General features: G+C 51.3%; 1 protein-coding gene across 48 annotated transcripts in view; it reads right to left on the bottom strand.

The window, feature by feature from the left end:
• Positions 1–20,168, bottom strand: part of Rapgef1 (Rap guanine nucleotide exchange factor 1) — a 117,819-nt gene that overhangs the window by 10,802 nt on the left and 86,849 nt on the right. For 18 of the 48 annotated variants that reach the window (XM_087654194.1, XM_087654195.1, XM_087654196.1 and 15 more), the window contains 5 exons: positions 9,490–9,747; positions 8,640–8,735; positions 6,970–7,055; positions 4,216–4,327; positions 2,724–2,799 (listed from right to left, as the gene is read on the bottom strand). In XM_087654194.1, the coding sequence (XP_087510320.1) occupies positions 2,724–2,799; positions 4,216–4,327; positions 6,970–7,055; positions 8,640–8,735; positions 9,490–9,747 (628 nt within the window). The remainder of the gene's footprint in view (positions 1–2,723; positions 2,800–4,215; positions 4,328–6,969; positions 7,056–8,639; positions 8,736–9,489; positions 9,748–20,168) is intronic. The other 30 variants (XM_087654232.1, XM_087654224.1, XM_087654225.1 and 27 more) reach the window with 2 other exon arrangements.

Raw genomic sequence — 20,168 nt, 5'->3', positions numbered from 1 at the left:
TGCAGGGTGTGTTCTAATGTGCTGGTGAGCACCAGAACCATATTCCACAGGCAGGCAGGTAAAGAAACTCACGTTCGGGGCTGGGGATTTAGCTCAGTGGTAGAGCACTTACCTAGGAAGCGCAAGGCCCTGGGTTCGGTCCCCAGCTCCGAAAAAAAGAACCAAAAAAAAAAAAAAAAGAAACTCACGTTCGAGAAAAAGAGTAGGTCAGACTTGCCGGGCAGCAGTGCATACCTTTAATCCCAGCACTTGGGAGGCAGAGGCAGAAGGATCTCTGAGTTTGAAGCTAGCCTGGTCTACAGAGTGAGTTCCAGGCCAATGTGTGTTGTGGAGGGAAGAGGATGCCAGACACAAGGATGGTGGTGCTGTGCCCAGGCTTGCTGGACTAGAGCTCTTCGCATAAGCTGGTTGTGGGCTCTGGTTTCACCTGGCATGTGGGTGGGAGCTGGAGCCAAACGCTACAGTGCTCACAGGGCTGTCTTGGTTAAGGCCCCTTTGTCCCCAGTGGCCTTCAGAGGAATGGAAGCTTGGGGGTCAAGTAACAATTTAGGACACAGGTCCCAAGGAAGGGGCCGGATCCAACTTGGCCCTGTCCACACTTCTCACAGTGTCACCTGAGAGAAAGGCTATGTAATGACAAGTGTGCCATCCTTCCTGCTTACCTGTCTAAATGGCTTAGCCCTGCTTGTCACAGCTGAGCCATGAAGCCTCCCAGAGCCTTTGAGTCACTCATATACCACTGGTGCAGGGAACCACCTGCCTGAAGAACTTTGCCATCTGCCACGGGCACTGTGTCCACGCTGATGTAACTCAAGGCCTCTGTTTCTGGTAAGACGCCTAGGTAAAGCCAAATCTGATTCTGCAGGGACCTCAAATCCTACTGAAACTTCCATTCAAAAGTCTTCCTTCAGCAGACCCAATGGGAAGACCAGAAAGCTTTTGGGCTCCCTGTCAGAGAGCCCGTTGGCCTGGCTACAGCTGGCTGCAGCTGGCAGGGCAGGGGAGTTAGCCTTACATGACTAGTCCAGAAGGCAGCCCACATCCTAGCCCCACTTCTAGATAAAAATGAGGTGAAAATGGCTACTTTGCCAGGATGTCCTGAGGTGCTACTGAACAAGCCCTGGACACTGCCTGTACCTCCACCCCTAAAAGGTCAGGAAACCAAGGCCCAAGAGAACAGCCTGTCCCATAGCTGTGAGGCTGTGGCAGGCTTCCAACAGTGTCTGAGACTGCCTTCCTGTCATGGCTAGAAGAAAAGGGTGAAGAATGGCTGAGGGTTCAGATAAAGGTAAGCTTGTATGAAGTCTTCCCCTTTCAGTTTCTGCCAGGTAAACAGTTTTTACACTATTCTCTTACTTCAGAATTTCATAGAACTTTGTTATTTACTTTGGGTCCTAGTCATTTTAAACAAACAAACGCAAGCTGATTGGGTTAGGATTTTAAGTCTAGGGTGATTTTACCTACAGTTTAACCAACTTTTCAGAATTTCTTTTCCTTCCTTCCTTTCTAGTTTTTCTGAGACAAGGTTTCTCTGTGTAGCCCTGGCTGTGCCTGTAGAAGAACCAGGCTGCCCTTGGACTCACAGGGATCTGCCTGTCTCTGCCTCCCGAGCGCTGAGGATTGGTTCCAGGGCCTCATTACAACATGGTCTCTCCATACAGCCCTGGAACCTTACAGATCTGCCTGCTTCCCAAATTCTGAGATTAAAGGCATGTGTGAGTATGCCCTGCCCCTTTTAAGTCCTTTAGAAATGTGTAGGCAGAGGCTCTGTGGAACACACACCCTGTCTCAAAAAAGAAAAGAAGGAAAAAGACGAAGAAGCAGCTGTCTGAAGCATGCAGTGGGCTCAGCAGCCTCCTGGAGGCGGGCGGGGTGGGGTGGGGTAGGCCTTGCCTGACCTGGGCCACTGGTGCCTTGCTCTGAGACCAGCTCACAGGATGCCCAGTCTCCTTCCATTCAGGGCCTGGTTCTTCTGCAGGCACAGCCTACTTAACAAGTGCTTCCCAGCCTAGGCCTGGCCTCTGCCTCTCAGCCTGCTCAGATGGTCAGGATGCAGAGAGGATGGCAAGGTTGGGCCAGGTCTTGGACAACAACTTTTGTTCCTAGGAGTTTGTTAGTTAACTATGTGAACTAAATATGTTGAAGAAAAGAATGACTCAACTATAAGGAAGGGTAGAAGGGGCTGCCCTGTGCTACTGTAAAGGGTTTGTTTGTTTGTTTGTTTATTTATTTATTTATTTATTTATTTATTTTTGGTTCTTTTTTTTGGAGCTGGGGACCGAACCCAGGGCCTTGCGCTTCCTAGGTAAGCGCTCTACCACTGAGCTAAATCCCCAGCCCGTAAAGGGTTTATTTTAAAGAAAGGGTCTGACTCCAGGTTCAGCCTTCTGAGTGCCAGCATCCTAGGTGCGTGCCACTGTGGTTGCTTTAACTTTCATACCATGGTTGAGCATGTCATTGTCAGTGGGCTACCCTTGGAGCACACAGTAGGTATCACTGACTGTTCTCCCCTTGGGAGGCTCGTAGGGCCAAGGGCATCATTGTCTTGCACCAAGAGAGGACATGCCTGGTGCAGTTTTGACAGGATCAGGGTCCGGGGCCAGCCTCTCCTTCCTCTTCCCTGGTACCATCAGGCCCAAAGTTCAACTCAGAAAGATGGCAGTACAGTGGTTATGTGATGCCTTTGGTGGGACACAAATCCAGCACAGTGGGAGCTGCCATACCTTTTCTGTCTGTCTCAGTAGCATGGACCAGTAAGATGTCTCCTGAACCTCCACGAACATCTGGTCCATCATCACCCTGGAGTAAAAGAGCATGAGGCAAGGCTGAGGTGATGAACTCCCCATGCTTCAGGGTCCCCGAGCCCCTTCTGTTCCCCTCAGTTCAGCAGCAGCAGCAGCAGCAGCAGCAGCAGCAGGACTGTGCACACAGACAGCATCTGCAGCCCTGCTCCCATGGATTCTGTAGATGGTACTGCTCAGAACTCTTACAGGAAATTGGGCATTAAGGAAGCTGCCCAGATGCTGTGAGCACCAGGGTACATCACTTTCCAGAGGCCACATGGGGTCAGGGCACTATGGTTTCAACCCTATCTCCACCTCGTGGCTCACCCCGAAAGGTGAGATTCCAGAGGAAAAAGGCAGTTCCTAGGCCTAGGAGACAGGAGATGATATGCAGGCTTGTGTCTCTCCACTCCTGCAGCTACCTTTGGGTTTAGCTCCTTTCCAAGGTGGAAGTAGGATTCATCTGCAGGGACATACCCCACAGGCTGTTCTCAGGAGGACTTCACTAGTGGAGTGTAAAACATCACAAGACTGCTCATGACATAGGATGTTTACAAGGTAACCAAACCCAGCTGCTAGTGGAAGGCCAACTCTTTCCACAGGCAAACGAGTTTTAGTCTGGTCTAGTGACGGAGCTGTAGGTGGGGCTGGGACTCTGAGGGAGACAGAGCCAATGTCCTATCTGCGCACCCCATGGACAGATATTTCCATCTGAACTTCAGAGTTCTGAGTGCTCTGGGCTTCCCACCCGGGACAAGGTTGGCTATGTTCATGACCCTGTTTTCCAGAAGGAATTTAGCTTTTCTTTCTGCAGAGGTTCTGCCTAGATTCTGCTAACCCTACCAGCAGCCTGATGGCCTAGGAAGCCGCTCAGGATGGCCCAGGAATTGCATAAGGGAGTACCTTTCCTATGTCTGTATGTTACAACCATCAACCCAGTCCCCAAATGCAGAGCTACTCAGAGGTCGAGATGTCCCATTAACCCAAGTTCCTAGAACGTACAGAGAAGAGAAAAGCTCTTGGGGCCAGTTTCTTCCTCTCTCATGACATGTCTGGGTGTTGTTCTTATCAATAAGGCTCCTCAAACAAGGCACAGATCAGCATCTATGCCCCATTTTCTTAACGGGCAGAGACCAGAAGGGGGAGGGGCTGTGTTACTAAGAGCACACACATGCCTCACACTGCTTCTTGTACAGGCTACACTGAGCCTTGCAATGCCCTCAGAAGTACCTGCTTGAGTCTCAAAGAGGCTTTGTACGGGCCAAGTTCACTTCTGGAAAGAAAGGGACAGTAAGCTTTCTCCAGAAACCCTTTTTAGCTGGGACCCAAGAGCTGAGGCGCTGCCTGACTCAGGTCTCCCCACTGGAGCATTTCTCTGCTTCCCTTCCCTCTTGGTTGGTGGTTATAAGATCCAGGTTTGGGGAAACCTCACCTCTTGCTTGAGTGTCAGCCTGGCCATGATTTCATTGTGGTCAATGAGGGACAGTTCATCCACTTCCTCTTCTGACTGGGCTGACTCCAGAGCATCCAGTGACTTCGGGGACCTGGAAGGTAGAATGGTTGGTGCGGAAAGTGTCAGACACACCCCAGGTTTCCCAGTCCCTGGAGGTCTTTAGGTTGAGGCAACACAGAGGAGTCAGGCCTTTGTGCATGTCTGATTAGGCTAGGCGGGGTGGAGAGACCCATTTACTGTGGGCGGCACCATTGCCAGGGCTGGGGTCCTGGACGTCTAAAAAGGAAAGAGTGAGCTGGGGGTGGGGATTTAGCTCAGTGGTAGAGCGCTTGCCTAGCAAGCGCAAGGCCCTGGGTTCGGTTCCCAGCTCCGAAAAAAAGGAAAAAAAAAAAAAAAAGTGAGCTGAGCCCCAGAAGTCATCGCTCTCTGCTTCCTGACTGCATGCAGCAACCACTGCCTCAAGCTCCTGCTGCTGTGACTTTCCCATCACTACACACTGTGACGCTGAACTGTGAGCCAGAACACGCCCGTCTCCCTTAGGTAACTCCGGCACCTGCTAAGTACAGAGGGGAGCACGAGCTGCTCACAGGCAAGCGGGGACGGCAGCCATAATGTAAGGCTGGAGCTGCAGCAGGTCCAAGTGACAACTAGACTCCTGGTTTTGCCTGGGCACACTTCTGTTCTCTGGAGCTGGGGGTAAAGGACTAGGCTGTCGAGTGAAAATGGTCCCCTGAGCTCTCTAATGGTTTCAGCTGCTCCTTGCCCAGCCCCTTCACAGACACACATGGGCAGCATTTGAAGGGAAGTGCAGTAAGAGGGCCACAAGGAGGGAGGCCACATGTCCCTCCATGTTACCCCCAATCTGTGCTTAGCAGTAAGAAAAACCTGGGACCCAGCAAATGTAGTCCCATGTCATCAAGTGCTCAATCTCAGAAGAGATGGCTTTTAACACAGGCAGCCATTGCACTGGAGAAAGAGGGAGGGCCCTTGCTTTGGACAGACAGACAGAGCACTGAACAGCATTGGCCAAAGGAAGAGGTTCTCAGGCTACATCCAGAGAGACATTAGCCAGGCTTTGAGTCTTCAGAGGGCACTACCCCCTCCCCCCCCCCCACACTCTCAGAAGCAAACGTGTGAGAGTCAGTTTTCTCTCTCCAGCACTGGGTCCCTGGCAGCAGTGTCACACACACACACACACACACACACACACACACACACACACACACACACACACTCTCAGAAGCAAACGTGTGAGAGTCAGTTTTCTCTCTCCAGACTGGGTCCCTGGCAGCAGTGTCTTTGCCCGCTGCACCTCTTTCTGTCCCTCAGGACACATTTTCTCTGTAGCTGAGCTGGAGGAGCCAGGGGTTAGCACCAATGTCCCCCGGGCTGGAGAAGAGCCACACTCTGCTGCCGCCTTAGGAGGCCTTTGCGTCCCGGGAGCTTTCTGACTAGCAGTGTGCTCGTCTTTCTTTCTTCTTTTTTTTTTTTTTTTTTTGGTTCTTTTTTTTCGGAGCTGGGGACCGAACCCAGGGCCTTGCACTTCCTAGGCAAGCGCTCTACCACTGAGCTAAATCCCCAACCCCTGTGCTCGTCTTTCTAACCATTTCACCTGCAGGTCTGCTGAGCTCCAAGAGTAGCTCTTGGGAGAGTCCTCCCTCAGAAGGTGGGTAACCTGAACATGACACCTGATTCCAATGAAGCAGGTGACAGGATCCGCAGGCTGCTTTGGCCTGGCACACACAAGCCTGTCTGGCCAGTGTTCTACTAACACTTGAGGACAACCCAGCCTGGAGGAGTCATCAGACAGACCCATGACCATGAAAATCCAAGAGCACACAAGATGCAAGCCTGTCCAAATGGCTTGCAGGTCTTTGCTTCTCTTGTCTTTTAAAGGCAAAACAAAAGGAAAAACAAAACCCTTTTAGTGCTTGCCCTAGGCCTGCCACTGATCAGTCAGAAGTCACTTTGCTCTGCTAAGATTAGTGAGGCCTCAGGTGACCGAGAAGCCAGAGTACCTGGCACATCTCACAGGAAGTGGCATCGTGGGGATGCTCACTGGCAGGGAGGCTGCTTCAGCCTGCACTAAGTGGTCCAGGGAATGAGCTACACTTCTGCAAGCCTGAACACACTGAGACCAAGGGAAGGGACAGGTGTCTAAAGGCACTGCAAATCTGTGGGTCATAAGCCCAAATGTTACAGAAGGTACTCTTAGGAGGGCTGACCTGTAGCGCAGTGTTAGAGTCCTGCTCTGGAGGTAGAAGGAGGAGGAGGAGGAGGAGACTGAGATGTCTGGGTTTGCTTTCCAGAGCACATGAGGGAGCCTTTTCTGTCTCAGGTGACAATGATGTTGTGATCACTGTTTCCACTTCTCAGGAGGGTGTGACGATTATGTGGGACTGAGGGTCACAACACCTGTAAGCTCCTTTCAAAATGGCTTAGCAACACAACATATGTATTTATGACTAGAAATGCCCACAGTGACAGGTTTGTGGGTGGGAAGGTCTTTTACCCTTCTTTTGTATGGGACAGTAGATAGCACTGGTGCCAGCAGGAAGGCACACCACACCGTGCGTGGCAAGGCCTCAGAGGGTGGGTTATTAGTGGCCATTCAGTTTCTTTGTAGCTTTCACGCTGAGCACTGACAATTTTGAGGATCAGAAAGATAAAAGACAGAGTCTCACTGAATGGCCACGGCTTTTGGGGCCTGGATACTTCCTGCTCCCTTCTTACCTCTCCCCATTTTCTCTGCTGTCCTTCCCAGATGCACTGCTGACCGAAAGATCTCTGGGATGTCCGTCCTTCCCAGATGGCGGTTCCTGCAAAGAGAAGAATGGAGGCGTTTGGACAGACGGCCTATGCTGGGGTGGTCTGTCGCCTTAGCACTATGGAGCAGCTGGCCGTGGGAACAAGCTAATGAGGAATGGGGTTAATTACTAGAAACACAGGCCCTCTGGAGAACAACACCTGCCTTTGGAGGGGGAGGTGCCATTCCTTCTACTGTCTAAGGCCTGCCAGCAGGGGTGGAGACACTGTATCCACTCCCTGAAGTCAGAGTGCTGAGTATCTGCACACCTCTCCTTCACTCTCTTCAACAAGCTACCACCATGCCTCCATTCCCCGCAGAAACTGACTGCCAGGATATCCAATGGCAGAGTAGACTTGAACTCTTAGGAGGCTATCTGCCCCCCAAGCTTATATCTTTAACCACTACACCCAAACTTCCCCGACTTCTTACACAGTATTCACAGTCTTCAGGGCTATGACCCTTAACCAGTGACAGGCCAGTTCAGAAGTCCAGATGCCTAAACTCCGAATGTAACCTGTCTTGGGCAGACTTGCTGCCTCTGTACCCACTGACAACACACGTCTACAGTGTTTCTGGGCTGTCCTGGAAGTGGTGGTGAAGAAAAAGGCCTTGTGAATCCTGGGACTGTCACCAGAGACAGCACAGTGGGGCTGGCACTGCAGGGCAGAGAAGGCCGTGGGGCCTGGGCATTGACTCCCTGAGTTTGGTGCTACTAGTGACACAGGTCACCAGTGGGTGGGGAGCTGGTTCAACTATCACAAACAGGACCAAATCCCACTGGAGGGAAGCTTACGCTGTGTTGATGTCTGGGGGGGGGCGGTGGCTGCCTTGACATAGACATTGAAAAGCCCTAAGGAATCATGGCATGACTATTCATGGGATGGCCATGATGTGCAGTCTGGGCTTGCCAGGGCGGTGATTTCTTGTCCATGATGACCTGACCTCACCCCTAGAACTTCTCATTCAATCTCCTGGGGACAGTGACCTCTGACTTCATCTCCCAAAGGAACTTCTCATTCAGTCTCACATGAAGGTGACGTCTGAAATCTCTCAATTTGCCCGTTTTGCTAAAGCCAAATTTGGAAAGCTGCCTGCTCAATAGAAGGTTTGCAATGTGAGGCCACCATCTGGGCAGTGGCATAATCCAGGCATGGACCTCCAGAACCCAGCAAGGAGCCTGCTCTCAGGAGGGACAAGTGTGGATATCCAGCAGGGCTCCCATCACTGGCCTTGCTTCCTTGGGAGTAGCTGAGGGCAGCAGGGCATGCTGGGAAAAACTGAAGGGCAGGAGTGAAAAGCATCTCTTGGACAAGGGGATCAGCACTGAGGGATGAATGGGAAGAAATTCCAGGGAGCAGCTGGGGCTGGGCCAGTGGTTTCTAGGAGACTCATCAGCTAGGTTCTGAGAAATGCCACACTCACTGAAGCAAAAGCAGGGCAGACCTTGACCTGGAAGCCATGTCCTCTCCCACAGGACAGGTTGGCTTCCAGCAGGCCTACAGGGGCTCAGCCAATAGAAGCAGCTACAAGGGAAGCGACTTTGAGGGGGACAGTGGCCAGCCCATGCACAAGGCCACCCAGTGAGGTTACTTACTCCTCCAGAGGGAGCTAGCTCCTCGCTGGTCTGGCCAGAGGAGTACAGATTGACATATTCACCCCCACCAGCTTCCTCACTGCTGGCGTTTTCACTCTGGGGGAGACAGGGTAAGAGGAGAGAAAATGGGCCAGGCCCGAGAGCTACCTCAGTTTTCCCTGGGAAGTGCTTCCCCAGTGCAGAGGGCAAAGCTACTCTCACCACCTCTTGCTTCTGGCTAGCCAGGCCAAGTCTCCTGCTGGAACTTCTTCAGAGTGTTTAGAGACATTCTGGAAACTCCCAGAAAGCTGTTCCACCTGTAGTAGGGCCTGTAGGGGTCCCCAGTTTGTAAAACGGCCTGCAGAGGTCCCTAACCTGTAGCCAGGCCTGCAGAGGTCTCCAGGGCAGAGGACAAGAAGCAACATACTTGACAGCTCAAGATGTGGGAAATGTGTCTGAATGTCAGATGCTCTTTGTCCTCTACCTGTCTCCACTGCTCTGTAATGCAGCTCCTCCCTATGCATTAAGCCCTACAAGCAACCTTACTTTGGTTTCTTCCACTCCACAAGAGTCTAGACCTCTCCACAGACACACAACAGAAAGCTCATATGTTTTCTACCTTATTTTTGTGACATTTATTGTTCTAAATGGTCACTAGTCCAATTCCCAGTGTGATAGGAATTCTATACAAAAGATTTGGTTTTTGTTCTACAAACAGGTGGATCAATCAGAACTACATTTGAGGTCCCCCTAAGTGCCAATCTATTCATGCTTCCAGTGGCCTCAAACCAGCAGCAGACTGGGCTGCTGGAGGGAGGACAAGGCCCTCTGTGGGAGGTAGCATTGTTTTCTAAAACCCTGCAGTTCTCACCGAGTCAGTGAAAGAGGTTTCGGAAGGAAGGCGGACAGGGTTCCCATGAAAGCTGCTGTCCTGAGAAGACGAGAGAGGCCCGTCCACGGTGCTGGGAGGCGGACTGCTTACGGTGGGCACCGCTAAGTCCGAGCTCTGGGACGCGTGGACAGGTGGGAAATGTGGAGAGGAAGAGGAGGTAGGCGGAAGGAAAGGTTGGACGGAGGCTTGGTGGTGAGGCATGAAGTCCTGGGAGTAAGACCTAAACACAGATTTGTACTGCAGAACCGAGGCAGAAAACACACAAACAAGAGCGTGGGAAGGAGAAAACAGACAAGAGAAAAGGTGGTTAGGTCAACTGAGGCTCAGCGTGGTTGGTGTGTCCTATCTTTCCTAACAGGGGCTGCTGGCCATGACAGACAACCCCCTTAGACTCCCATGACTATGCTGCTTCCAGAAAGGGACCTGTAGGCTGACAGACAGTCCAAGGACGGGACACCCTTCCCACTCTCCATGCTGATCACCAATCACAGGAGCCTTTGACGTGGAAAGGATTGGATCCTCTACCAACCCACCTCTCAGGAGCCTCAGGGCTGAACTCTAAGTCACTGGCATTTATTCATTTGGAATCTTCTGGACAACTCTGGTGCAGCCCTTCCTTAAAAGACAAACATACCGTCTTTTAAGCTTATCAAATGTACCTCAGGCCCTTTTAGAAAAGGGCAGGAGCCTCAAAAGTGACTAGAGGAGTTTTAGCGTCTCCCTTTCCCTTCCAGCTTTTTTTTTTTTTTTTTTAATGTAGTGACTTTACCATCCTTCTAATGTCACCCCAGAGCCACAGGCATGATTCCTCCTATTTCTCATTTGACAGAAAAGTCAGATGGCAGACTGAGAGGTGTCCCTGAGTCTTCATAGCTTCTGAGACCCAAGAAGTATGCTCCAAGCCCCCAAACTGAGAGATGTTTGATGCCATCATGCCTGCTAGAGGTCTGACAGCATACGGCTAACCACCACAGATCCTGGGAGGGCAGTTAGGAGGGAGGCACACTTGGTATTCCTGCCGTCTGCATGTGCCTATCATAAGGTGCCAACCGAAACACACACTCGGTTCACTTTTCTGGGTATAGGAGTTTCAGAACCCACGGAAATAAGAAAAAGGAAGGAGAAATGAAGTTTTAAACTGAATGGAGATGTTAGCGTTTGAATCAGAAATGCCCCCCAGCATAGGCGTCTGTACTGATCACGTGTTGTCCAGTTGCCCGCACAGTTGAGGATTCGGTGGGGCCTCACCCGCCGTCGGAGGTGCCTCATCCTCTCTAATCTGGGTCAGCTGTGAGTCTCAACGCAGGCTGCAGATCCCCTGACTTCCCTTTCCCCATCCAGGGCATCTATACCTTGTTACTTTTCCACCTGTGTGACTTTGGACAAGTTCTTGCGGATGAGTGCCCTTATCTTTAAATGGGGTGAGCCGGTTGTGGTGGTGTACACTAGTAAGATTTCCTAAAGGAGCTGGCGGTAGGAAGATCACTAGTTTGAGGCTAGCTTTGGTTACACAGTTATTGTGCCAGGCCTGGTGGCACAAATCTTTACTCCCAGCACTCAGGAGGCAGAGGTAGGTGGATTCTGGTGTTTCAGGTCAGTCTGCTCTACACAGTGAGTTTCAGGTCAACCAGGGCTACACAGGAAACAGTCTCTCAAAAGACAGCCCACACCCAAGGGGGGTGAAAAGGACACTAATTCCCTCAGAGAGCAGTTGTAGCCAGTCAGTGTGACACTGTCCTGCCAGCCTTCAGCATGGCTCCCGTAAGAGACCCATACCCGACACCAGCTCACTAGCTGTCCTCTACCCTGTAAGAGCAGAGAGGTTTTCTTCACAGGAGGTAGTACAGATGGCTGGATGAAGAGATGCTTAAAAAAATTTACTAGGATTAAAAAAACTTAAAAATTCATGCACTTAATTATCTGTGTGTATAATTATGACCATACTACTGTGCACTACTGGAGGTCGGAATTGGTTCTCTTCTTGTGGGTCCCGGGGATGCAACTCAGGTTATCAGCCTTGCCCCTTTACCTGCTGGGCCATCTTGTTTTCTGAGGGGGAGGGATGGGGAGACATGATCTCACTATATAGTCTTCAATGGTCTAGAATTCACAGAGATCTGCCTGCCTCTGCCTCCTGAGTGCTGGGACTAAAGGTGTGGGGCACCATGCTTGGTTACACTGAGCTAGCTTGTTAGCCACCAGTGTAATTTTCTTTTTGAAACAGGGTCAGGGTATGTAGCCCAGGATGGCCTCAAATCTATAACCTTGTCTCAGTCTCCTGAGGATGGCTGTGTACCACTACACTGGATATTGGTTTTACTTACTTACCTAAATATTTATCTTAAATAATTTCATGGTTTTTGTGAGTTTTTTTGGTTTTTGAGATTTTATTTTATATGTATGAGTGTTTACCTGCAGAGGCTGGAGGAGGGTGTTAGAGCCCCTGTGACTGGAGTTATGGACAGTTGTGAGCCACCATGTGGCATGTTCATGTTTACAAGAACAACACGTGTTCTTTCTTTCTCTCTCTTTTTTTTAATAGTGTAGAATAGAGTGTATTTAGGGCATGGGAAGGGGAGTTGGGAAGGGGAGGAGGGAGAGAAGGGGAGGGGTGAGGGGAGAAGAGGAGAGAGAGGAGGTGGGCCAAGAACTCATGGAGGGGAGAAGAAAGGAGAAAGGGAGAGGGGAGGGGAGGGAGGAGAGAGAAGGGGAGAGAGGGAGGGGGAGGGAAGAGAGGAAAGAGAAGGGGACAGAGGGAGGGGGAGGGGAGAGGAGAGAGAGAGAAAGGGGTCAGGAAGAGAAGGGCAAAGAGTAAGAGAGTACAAGTGTTCTTGACTGCTGAGCCACCGCTCCAGCTGCTGGTTTAACTTTTGAGAAGGGATGCTTTGATATGTTGCTCATATGGGCTGATGGGAGTCACACATTGTCTGATTAAGGTGTGCAGTGATCTGCTAGGCCTGGAACGGCAGCACCTCAGCTGTGAGTGGGGATGAGTCAACGGACAGGAAGAGGCTAGAGCAGTGTGGGTGTGGGACAAAGGGGCCTGGGTGCTCCCTTCCCTTCCAGGCCCTGCTCTTAGCCTCTGCAGGCACTGTAGTTACACAGTCAGGCTGGGACAAGAGCCAAGCTTGAGAAGCACCTTTCCAAGGGCAGGAGGTGCCAGGGAAGGCTCCCCAATCACCACAGAGCACGGCTGGCCCTGGGCTGCTCTGGGTGATCTGGGGTGGGGGCTGTTTCCACAGGCCCTGGCTCTGTTAGCCCTTCAGGATCATGCTCATCCCCAGGGTTGGGGGAAGGGCACAGATGGTCATCGCATAGCCACTAGCCCCACAGCAGCCTGGAGTCTATTTCTGGATCTGGGGAGTGTTTGGTTTTGTTTTTGAGATCCCTGTGCAGAAGGAATTTGTATTTATAGCCTGAGAGGTGCTGTTTGGGTTGGCGAGTCTGGGGAAGGGGTACAGTGGTGCCAGAGTAAGTGAGCACCAGGAGGCAGGCTGGTTCCAGCGTCAGGCCAGCATCTGCCAGGGACACTGGAAAGCCTGGGCAGTAATGCTCAGAGTGCTGCGGTGGGTCATCTCATTACCTGTGCTGTTGGGGGATGGCACAGAGTGGGCTGTGTCACTTGGATCTGAGAAGGTGGCTCTGCCCATCTGTCCTGACCTGATGGGGCTGGGTCCTCAGCCGAGCACTACTGTCCTGACCTGATGGGGCTGGGTCCTCAGCAGAGCACTACTGTCCTGACCTGATGGGCTGGGTTCTCAGCAGAGCACTACTGTCCTGACCTGACTGGGGTGGGTCCTCAGCAGAGCACTACTGTCCTGACCTGATGGGCTGGGTCCTCAGCAGAGCACTACTGTCCTGACCTGATGGGCTGGGTCCTCAGCAGAGCACTACTGTCCTGACCTGATGGGCTGGGTCCTCGGCCGAGCACCACTGTCCTGACCTGATGGGCTGGGTCCTCGGCCGAGCACTACTGTGATGCTGGGCAGGCTGAGTCAGGTAGGGATGACAGAGAGCAGAGTCCTGACTGAGCTGGGAAAGACGGAAGCAGAGCTGGCTCTTCTGAAAAGATATGCTAATTTTTGGAATAAAAAAGATAGCGAAGGGCTGGAGAGATGGCTCAGTGGTTAAGAGCACCAACTGATCTTCCAGAGGCCCTGAGTTCAATTCCCAGCAACCACTTGGTGGCTCACAACCATCTGTAATGGGATCTGATGCCCTCTTCTGGTATGCATGAAGACAGTGATAGTGTACCAACATACATAAAATAAATAAACCTTAAAAAACAAAAAAGACAATGAAGGCTGATAGGCAACCTGATTGCTTGAAGCTAATTCATTAAAGGCAGAGCCGCCTGATGCTGGCCAAGCTCCAGTGAGACTTTCCCTCTGTTAGTCCTGGCACAAAGCTGTCGGGGTGGGGTCTGTGCTGCCTGGGCAGGGGTCGGGGGTGGATCAGGAGGAGGCCTGAACTCAGTACTGAGGGATCTGATCCATCCTGCAGCTCCCAGTTGGAGGACAGCAAACGGTGTGCTCTGACAGTGAGGGAAGCCTCCAGAGACAGGTCATCCCTGCACTGAGCAAGCTCAGGATAGCTAGGTTTTGGGTGCTCTTAGAAATATGCATATGAGCTGGGTAGTGTAGTGGGTGGCCCATGCCTTTAGTCCCAGGACTTAGGAGGAAGGGACAGGCAGACCTCTTGAGTTCCAGGCCAGCCTGGTCTACAGAATGAGTTGCTGGACAGCCAGGGCTACACAGAGAAACCCTGTCTCAAAAAACAAACATTAAAAAGAAAGAAAGAAAAAAAAAAAAAGAAATATGGATAAGCCACTTTACCACTGCTTTTCCAAAGGCCACTAACACAGTCACAGGAAGCCATTTTCATGACCAAGAGTCTTCACTTGGACCCTCCCTAGGTGCTGTGCTGAGTACTTGCCCTGCCTTTAGCAGGGTGGCCAGAGCAGCAGGCTAGGTACAGAGTGAAGCTTCAAAGCTCCCAAGAGTCGCCTGAGGAGACTGCTATGGTCCTTTGGAGTTGGGAAGTGACCATGTCAGGCAGGGAGGTGCTGGGTAACACTGCTCCCCTCATCCCATTTACCAATGCCCATGCTGGGGCTGTCTTATCCAGGGGCAGCTCTCCTGTTTGAGGCTCTTTTGCTAATTATAGGAACTACATTTTGCAAATGACAAAGCCAACGGTAGATTCAGAGGCTGATGCTATGAGCTTCCAGTCATGAGATCTGTCACAGGCCACTGGTCTTTTTTCCTGGCAGGGAGAGGCACTTCTGCAGGTCACCTGAGAGTGACACAAGCATTACCAAGAAGAGTGACACTGTCATCACTCCATATCCAAACAACCTCTAGCTGGTAAAACACACTTCTTGGTGCATTTAATTTGAAAAACTATTTGAAAACTCTGGAAACAAGGACATAAAAGAACAGAATTGTTTTGCCCATGTGAGTTCTGGGTAAGTGGTCTGAGTGTAAAAACAGACAAAGCCACTCCTGACACTATGGCTCAGATACCTGCCCCTGAAAATCCTTTCTTCTGCCACAGTGCATCTCAGGGTGCTCTGTGTGTCATCAGAGGACAACGTGAACGGCGTGGCTCTAAGAACAGCACAATACAGACAAGAAGAGCTGCGCTCGGCTCAGCAATGGTGGAGCTGTTCTCATGGGCCTGAAGCTTTGGCAACCGATGGCCTCTAGCTTATCTTAGAACTCTTCTTAGATCTGGTAGCTACCTTCAGCGATCCTTGACAATATGAAGGAAGGACACACACACACACACACACACACACACACACACACACACACACACGCGCGCGCGCACGCACCTCCAAGGCCAGCAAAGAGGCAGCTCTGATCAGCTACATTGGATCTTAGTTATTTATTTGGCCACAGAATAGCTCATGAAGGCCAACTTAATGGTGTAATCTTTATGACAGATTTGGGTTCTAACCCTGGCTCTGGCTTGACATTAGGAGCAGATGACTTAGCTTCTTTGCCTTGGTGTCTCCATGTCCTGGGTGGGAACAATACTCTATCATAGACCTGTAAGAAAGGTCCTGGACAGGTGTCAGGGTAGAAAGGCAAGAGCCATCTGTGGAGCAGTGCCCTTGGGGATCCTGTCACCACATGGCCCTCCTGGAAGCCGGACTCTGGTGTCAGGTGGAACAGGTGCTAGAGCAACATTCTTATGTCTTGGCTGGTCCCAGAGCCCTGATGTGCTAAAATGTTGGGGCACAGAGAGAGGACAACAGCAAGACTAGAATTCTAGTGGAGTATGTGTGTGGCTATTTCAAAAGCACAGTTTGTGAAGGCTCAAAGGCAAGCCCTAGTCCACTCACTCGTCCCCAGCATGGTGAAGCAGCCTTATCCTGCCCCTACCTTTCCTGAGCTGGGAATGTATACACTGGGGCTCTCCTTCGGGGGAGAAGCATGGGAGGAGTGCTGGTGTATGGGGTAAATCCACCCTTCGAGGAGGCTTTACAGTGAGGTGTAGAGCGGGGTCTAGTTTGTCTGTGCACTCAGGCAGCGCAGGCCTGCAGTACCTGGGCTTTCCCTAAGGACAGAAAAGCATAAGGTGAGTTACTGCAGGGCCCATGGCTTATTTCTAGGGCTGGCTGGGGCCTCAAAAGACCATGTGGGTGTTGTCCTGGAGCTGCAGGGATGGAAGTAGGGCACTGGTGGAGCAAAGCAGGCCATGACTGAGGCAGCAGAGGAGAGAAACATGCCAGCTCCAGGTGAAAGGCTTTGCCACAGTGCAAGGACCCTGGGGCTCTGTGGACGATGAACATGGGGCACACAGGGTGTTCATGGAGCCATGCGCAGACCAGAGAAGAAACGGTAAGTAAGGTGAGTCAGGAGTGGGTACGCACTCACCACCTGCTACACACGGGCTTGGAACTCAGAGCCTGGTGTTAGACAGACGTCTGCATAAACGGTTAGGGACCCTGGGACATGTGCTGCCAACCTCCAGGCAGTAGACAGACTGCTTATAAAGTAGGGTTTCACAAAACAAGTACTTCCTCCCCCGGAAGGGAAACCCTCCTGATGTTAACTGACAATGCAAGAGACCTTTCACGGAAACCCAGGAAGCCTGGCAAGCCCAGGGAACAAGCCAGCAGGGAAGTGACCCTAGCAACACCCATCTGGTCCTGGGTCATTGGGCCTTACTCCCCACCCCCACTCCACATCCTTTCCTTTCCTGTGTGTGATTTAGCTTTGCTTAGGCCAAGAAAATGGTATAGACAAAATGGTATAGACCAAGTGAAGGCTGGAGTGGCAACAAGCTGCCTGAGCCTGTCTTCATGACCCATCATGCGCACACCTTTCTTGCCCACCCTACTACCCTAATTCTCTCCCTCCCTGGTTCCTGTTTGGTTTTTAGAGGTGGTATACCCACGGTGTCTGTGGTAGCTTTTGGGTGAATTTTCAGGGGTAGTTCATGTCCATAGACATGGGCATATTGGTGGAGTTAAGGAGCCAGCCCTACATATCAGGAGGAGGCTCTGGCTATATCTCTGGCCATAGCATAGAAGCCAAATGTTTACATGAGGCCTAGGTCTTCTGAAGGACACACGTCTGATGCCTCCACGCCTGGATCTAGCAGCTCAGAGAAAGACAGGACTGTCTGAGCTCAGAATGCGACAGCAGCTGCTGTACAGCCCTTTTTAAAACACTGGGGTCCAGGGTGACATACACTTAGCTTTCTTTTGAGGGGGGCAGGGTGAGGGATTCAAGACAGGGTTTCTCTGTGTAGCCCTGGGTGTTCTAGAACTTGCTCTGCAGACCATGCTGGCTTGAACTCAGAGAGCCTCCTGCCTCTGCCTCTGGAGTATTGGGATTAAAGGCATACATCACTACAACCTGGCCATGTTTAACTTTCATATTTCAAAAATTTTGTTTTAAATCATGAGCATCATTCTGGGTAGGTATTTAAGCATAACCTCTCAGAGTGAAACCAGCCAGCTATATTACTTATCCAGAACTGGATGAGAAAGAAACCAGTTCACAGTCTAGCATCCCAGCAGGCCTCTCGGTGGCAGCATTTGGAGTGGTTGCTAATAAAGAAAGGAGGCAAGACAGTCTGGGGGATGGGAGAGGCGACTCTCTACTGCCCATTCCACAGTATACACAGGGACTGACCATCCTTGCGGTTACCAAGAGTCTGAATGCTGTCACTATTGCACAAGGGCAAGGTACATACGGACCCAACTCACATTGTTCAGGACAGAGAAGAGACTTGCAATGGGATGGCTGGGACACAGGTGTAGGGAAAGCTGGGAGCAAGGTGGGCAGTTCCAGAGCTGAGTGACAGTAAGGACACCCTAAGCAGCTCACAGGGTGGCAGAGCCTGGAAAGCCATGGGGGAGGGGGGAGAGTCTAGGGCAGGAAGAAGTACCTGCATCTGAAGGCTCAAGTAGCTTGGCAGCTTGGGGCAGGCAGGGGAGGTACTTCTCACACATGGACACAGCAGGTGTGTGGCGAGATGAGGCTACCATTAGGAGGGTCAGGCCTCAGCAAAGGCTACTCCTGGCTTCTTATCTTTCTTTCTTTAGTCTCCCCCTCAATTTTTTCAGTACCAAGCAAGTTTAAATGACCCCGAAGACACAATTTTCTTGGTTGGTGTTCAAGTCATCAGGAGCGAAATGCACACCAGGAAAACAGTTTTAGGCAGACTGTAGCCTTTCTAAGGACCAACTCCCAGACTCAACCAATACCAAGGGTCCCACTGGACAAAGAAAGGCTAGGACCTGCTTTCCCTGGGTATGGCCCTGAGGACACCTGGGACAGCTGGAACTGCACTCCATTGGACCTGTGACACATCCCAGTGCTCCTGCTCTAAATGGCTCTTCAGAATGGCTCCTGGCCACTATCCCTGAGGCAAGGCCCTGGCTTTGAAACATGTTTGCCTGTCTTTCTTTGTCTTTTGTCTTTCAGACCCAATTGTCTTTTAAGCTACCTACTGACCAACTTCTCACCCCCAAGTCTTTCTGCTGTGTGCCCTGGTGTCACTTATACCTTGATTTAACCCAGTCTCTCAGCTTATCTGACTCTTGACTGAACTGTGAGCTGCTCCCACAGAGTCACCCACTCTCATCCTTGTAGCTACCCACACCTGCTTTGATCGCATGGTGGAACCCCATGTCTAAGCTCCTCTTAGAATTACCCAGGGACTGTGTAGAGCTAGCAGGACACTAAATCACCCGGCGGGCTTTGCCCTCTCACTGACACCCACTCTAAGCATTTAAGCTGTTGTCATGGTTCCTGAGCCTCTTCCCTTCATTGAAATGACATATCCCTTTAGTGTGGGCCCTTGGGCTCTTTCCTGGAGCTGGAGCTAAGAATACAGAGTCACAAATGTAAGATGCCTCAATATTCCACAACAGTGACACACTCAGACCCAAACCTAAGAAAATGCCCTTGTCTGCAATTCTGTAGCAAAGAGGCCAGCTTGTCATCCACAGTCCTCTGCTAACAGCTCAGTGTGTGTGTGTGTGTGTGTGTGTGTGTGTGTGTGTGTGTGTGTGTGAAAGAGAGAGAGAGAGAGAGAGAGAGAGAGAGAGAGAGAGAGAGAGATAGATAGAAAGAGAGAGAGAATAGTCAAGGACCAGGATTGTCTAAAACCAAGCTCCGCACGGTCTCTGGAGGGGGCTTGCTAGAGGTGCCTTCTGGGGAAGGCAGGGTGTCCTTGTGGTAGGGTAGAGGTGACTCAGCCTGTCCCATGTACCCAGCACTGCTGAGCACCATGAGAAGGGAGGCTCCATACTACAGGGTAGTCCTGAAGGCCTGGGCATCGGGCTGCAAACCCCAGGCAAAGGTAGAGAGCAGACAAAAAACAAAGCGGGAGCCTGGGCAGGTTTTAAGGTCACCCATTCAAGCTTCTCTTGGGAGCTGAGGAGTGGGTGGCTGAAGTGATCTGCCCTACTCCCGAGCACAGGCTGAGAAGCAGGACACACAAAGCCAGAACTCAAGAAGGACACTGACAGCTTCTCCACTCCCTATGTGCATGATGCTTCATGTGGTTTGATATGGTCCTCTCAATCACAATGTGGCCTCAAGAAGACTCTGAGGGCCAGGGAGGAGTCAATACTTGAGCTCAAGCTGCTTTCAAGAGAGTGAACTTGGCTCCATTCTTCCCCCTGAGCCTCAACTGAGATCACAGGAGTAAAGGTGGCTGCTTTGGCTCTGGGGTACATGCAGTCTTCAGAAAGCCAGGCCTCCTTGTGTGTCACCACTGAGCTGTCTACAGGCTGGTCTAGTGTTCGTCACATTGTCCCAAGTCAGTCCTCCCCTTAGGAGCAGGGTCCCCTTCCCCTTCCCCCCAAACTGTGATCTGTGTGATCCTACTGAGTGGCTTCCATGTGTTGACCCTGAGTCAGGGCACCTGACACTTCTCCATTTGTTGTCTTGAAACCCTGCCAGCTGCTACAAGAACAAGCCTAGACCAGCCTGACAGTGGTGACAAACTAGCCCAACTGTCCTAGCTCCCAAGATGTCTGCCTGGACAGATTCACACACCATCCCCTAACTTGAGTCCTGAGCAAAGACAAAGGGTTACTGCTCTAAGCCACAGGCTCTGGGGTGGCTGTTTAACAGCATGAGGTAAGCATACCTGCTCCTCTCTGCCCTGCTTCCTATATGGACTGTTCC

The sequence above is a fragment of the Rattus norvegicus genome, chromosome 3, assembly GCF_021556685.1.
Source record: "Rattus norvegicus strain SHRSP/BbbUtx chromosome 3, alternate assembly SHRSP_T2T, whole genome shotgun sequence".
NCBI lineage: Eukaryota > Metazoa > Chordata > Mammalia > Rodentia > Muridae > Rattus > Rattus norvegicus.
The sequence above is the reverse complement of the archived record's forward strand: the minus strand, read 5'-3'. Positions and strand labels throughout refer to the sequence as shown.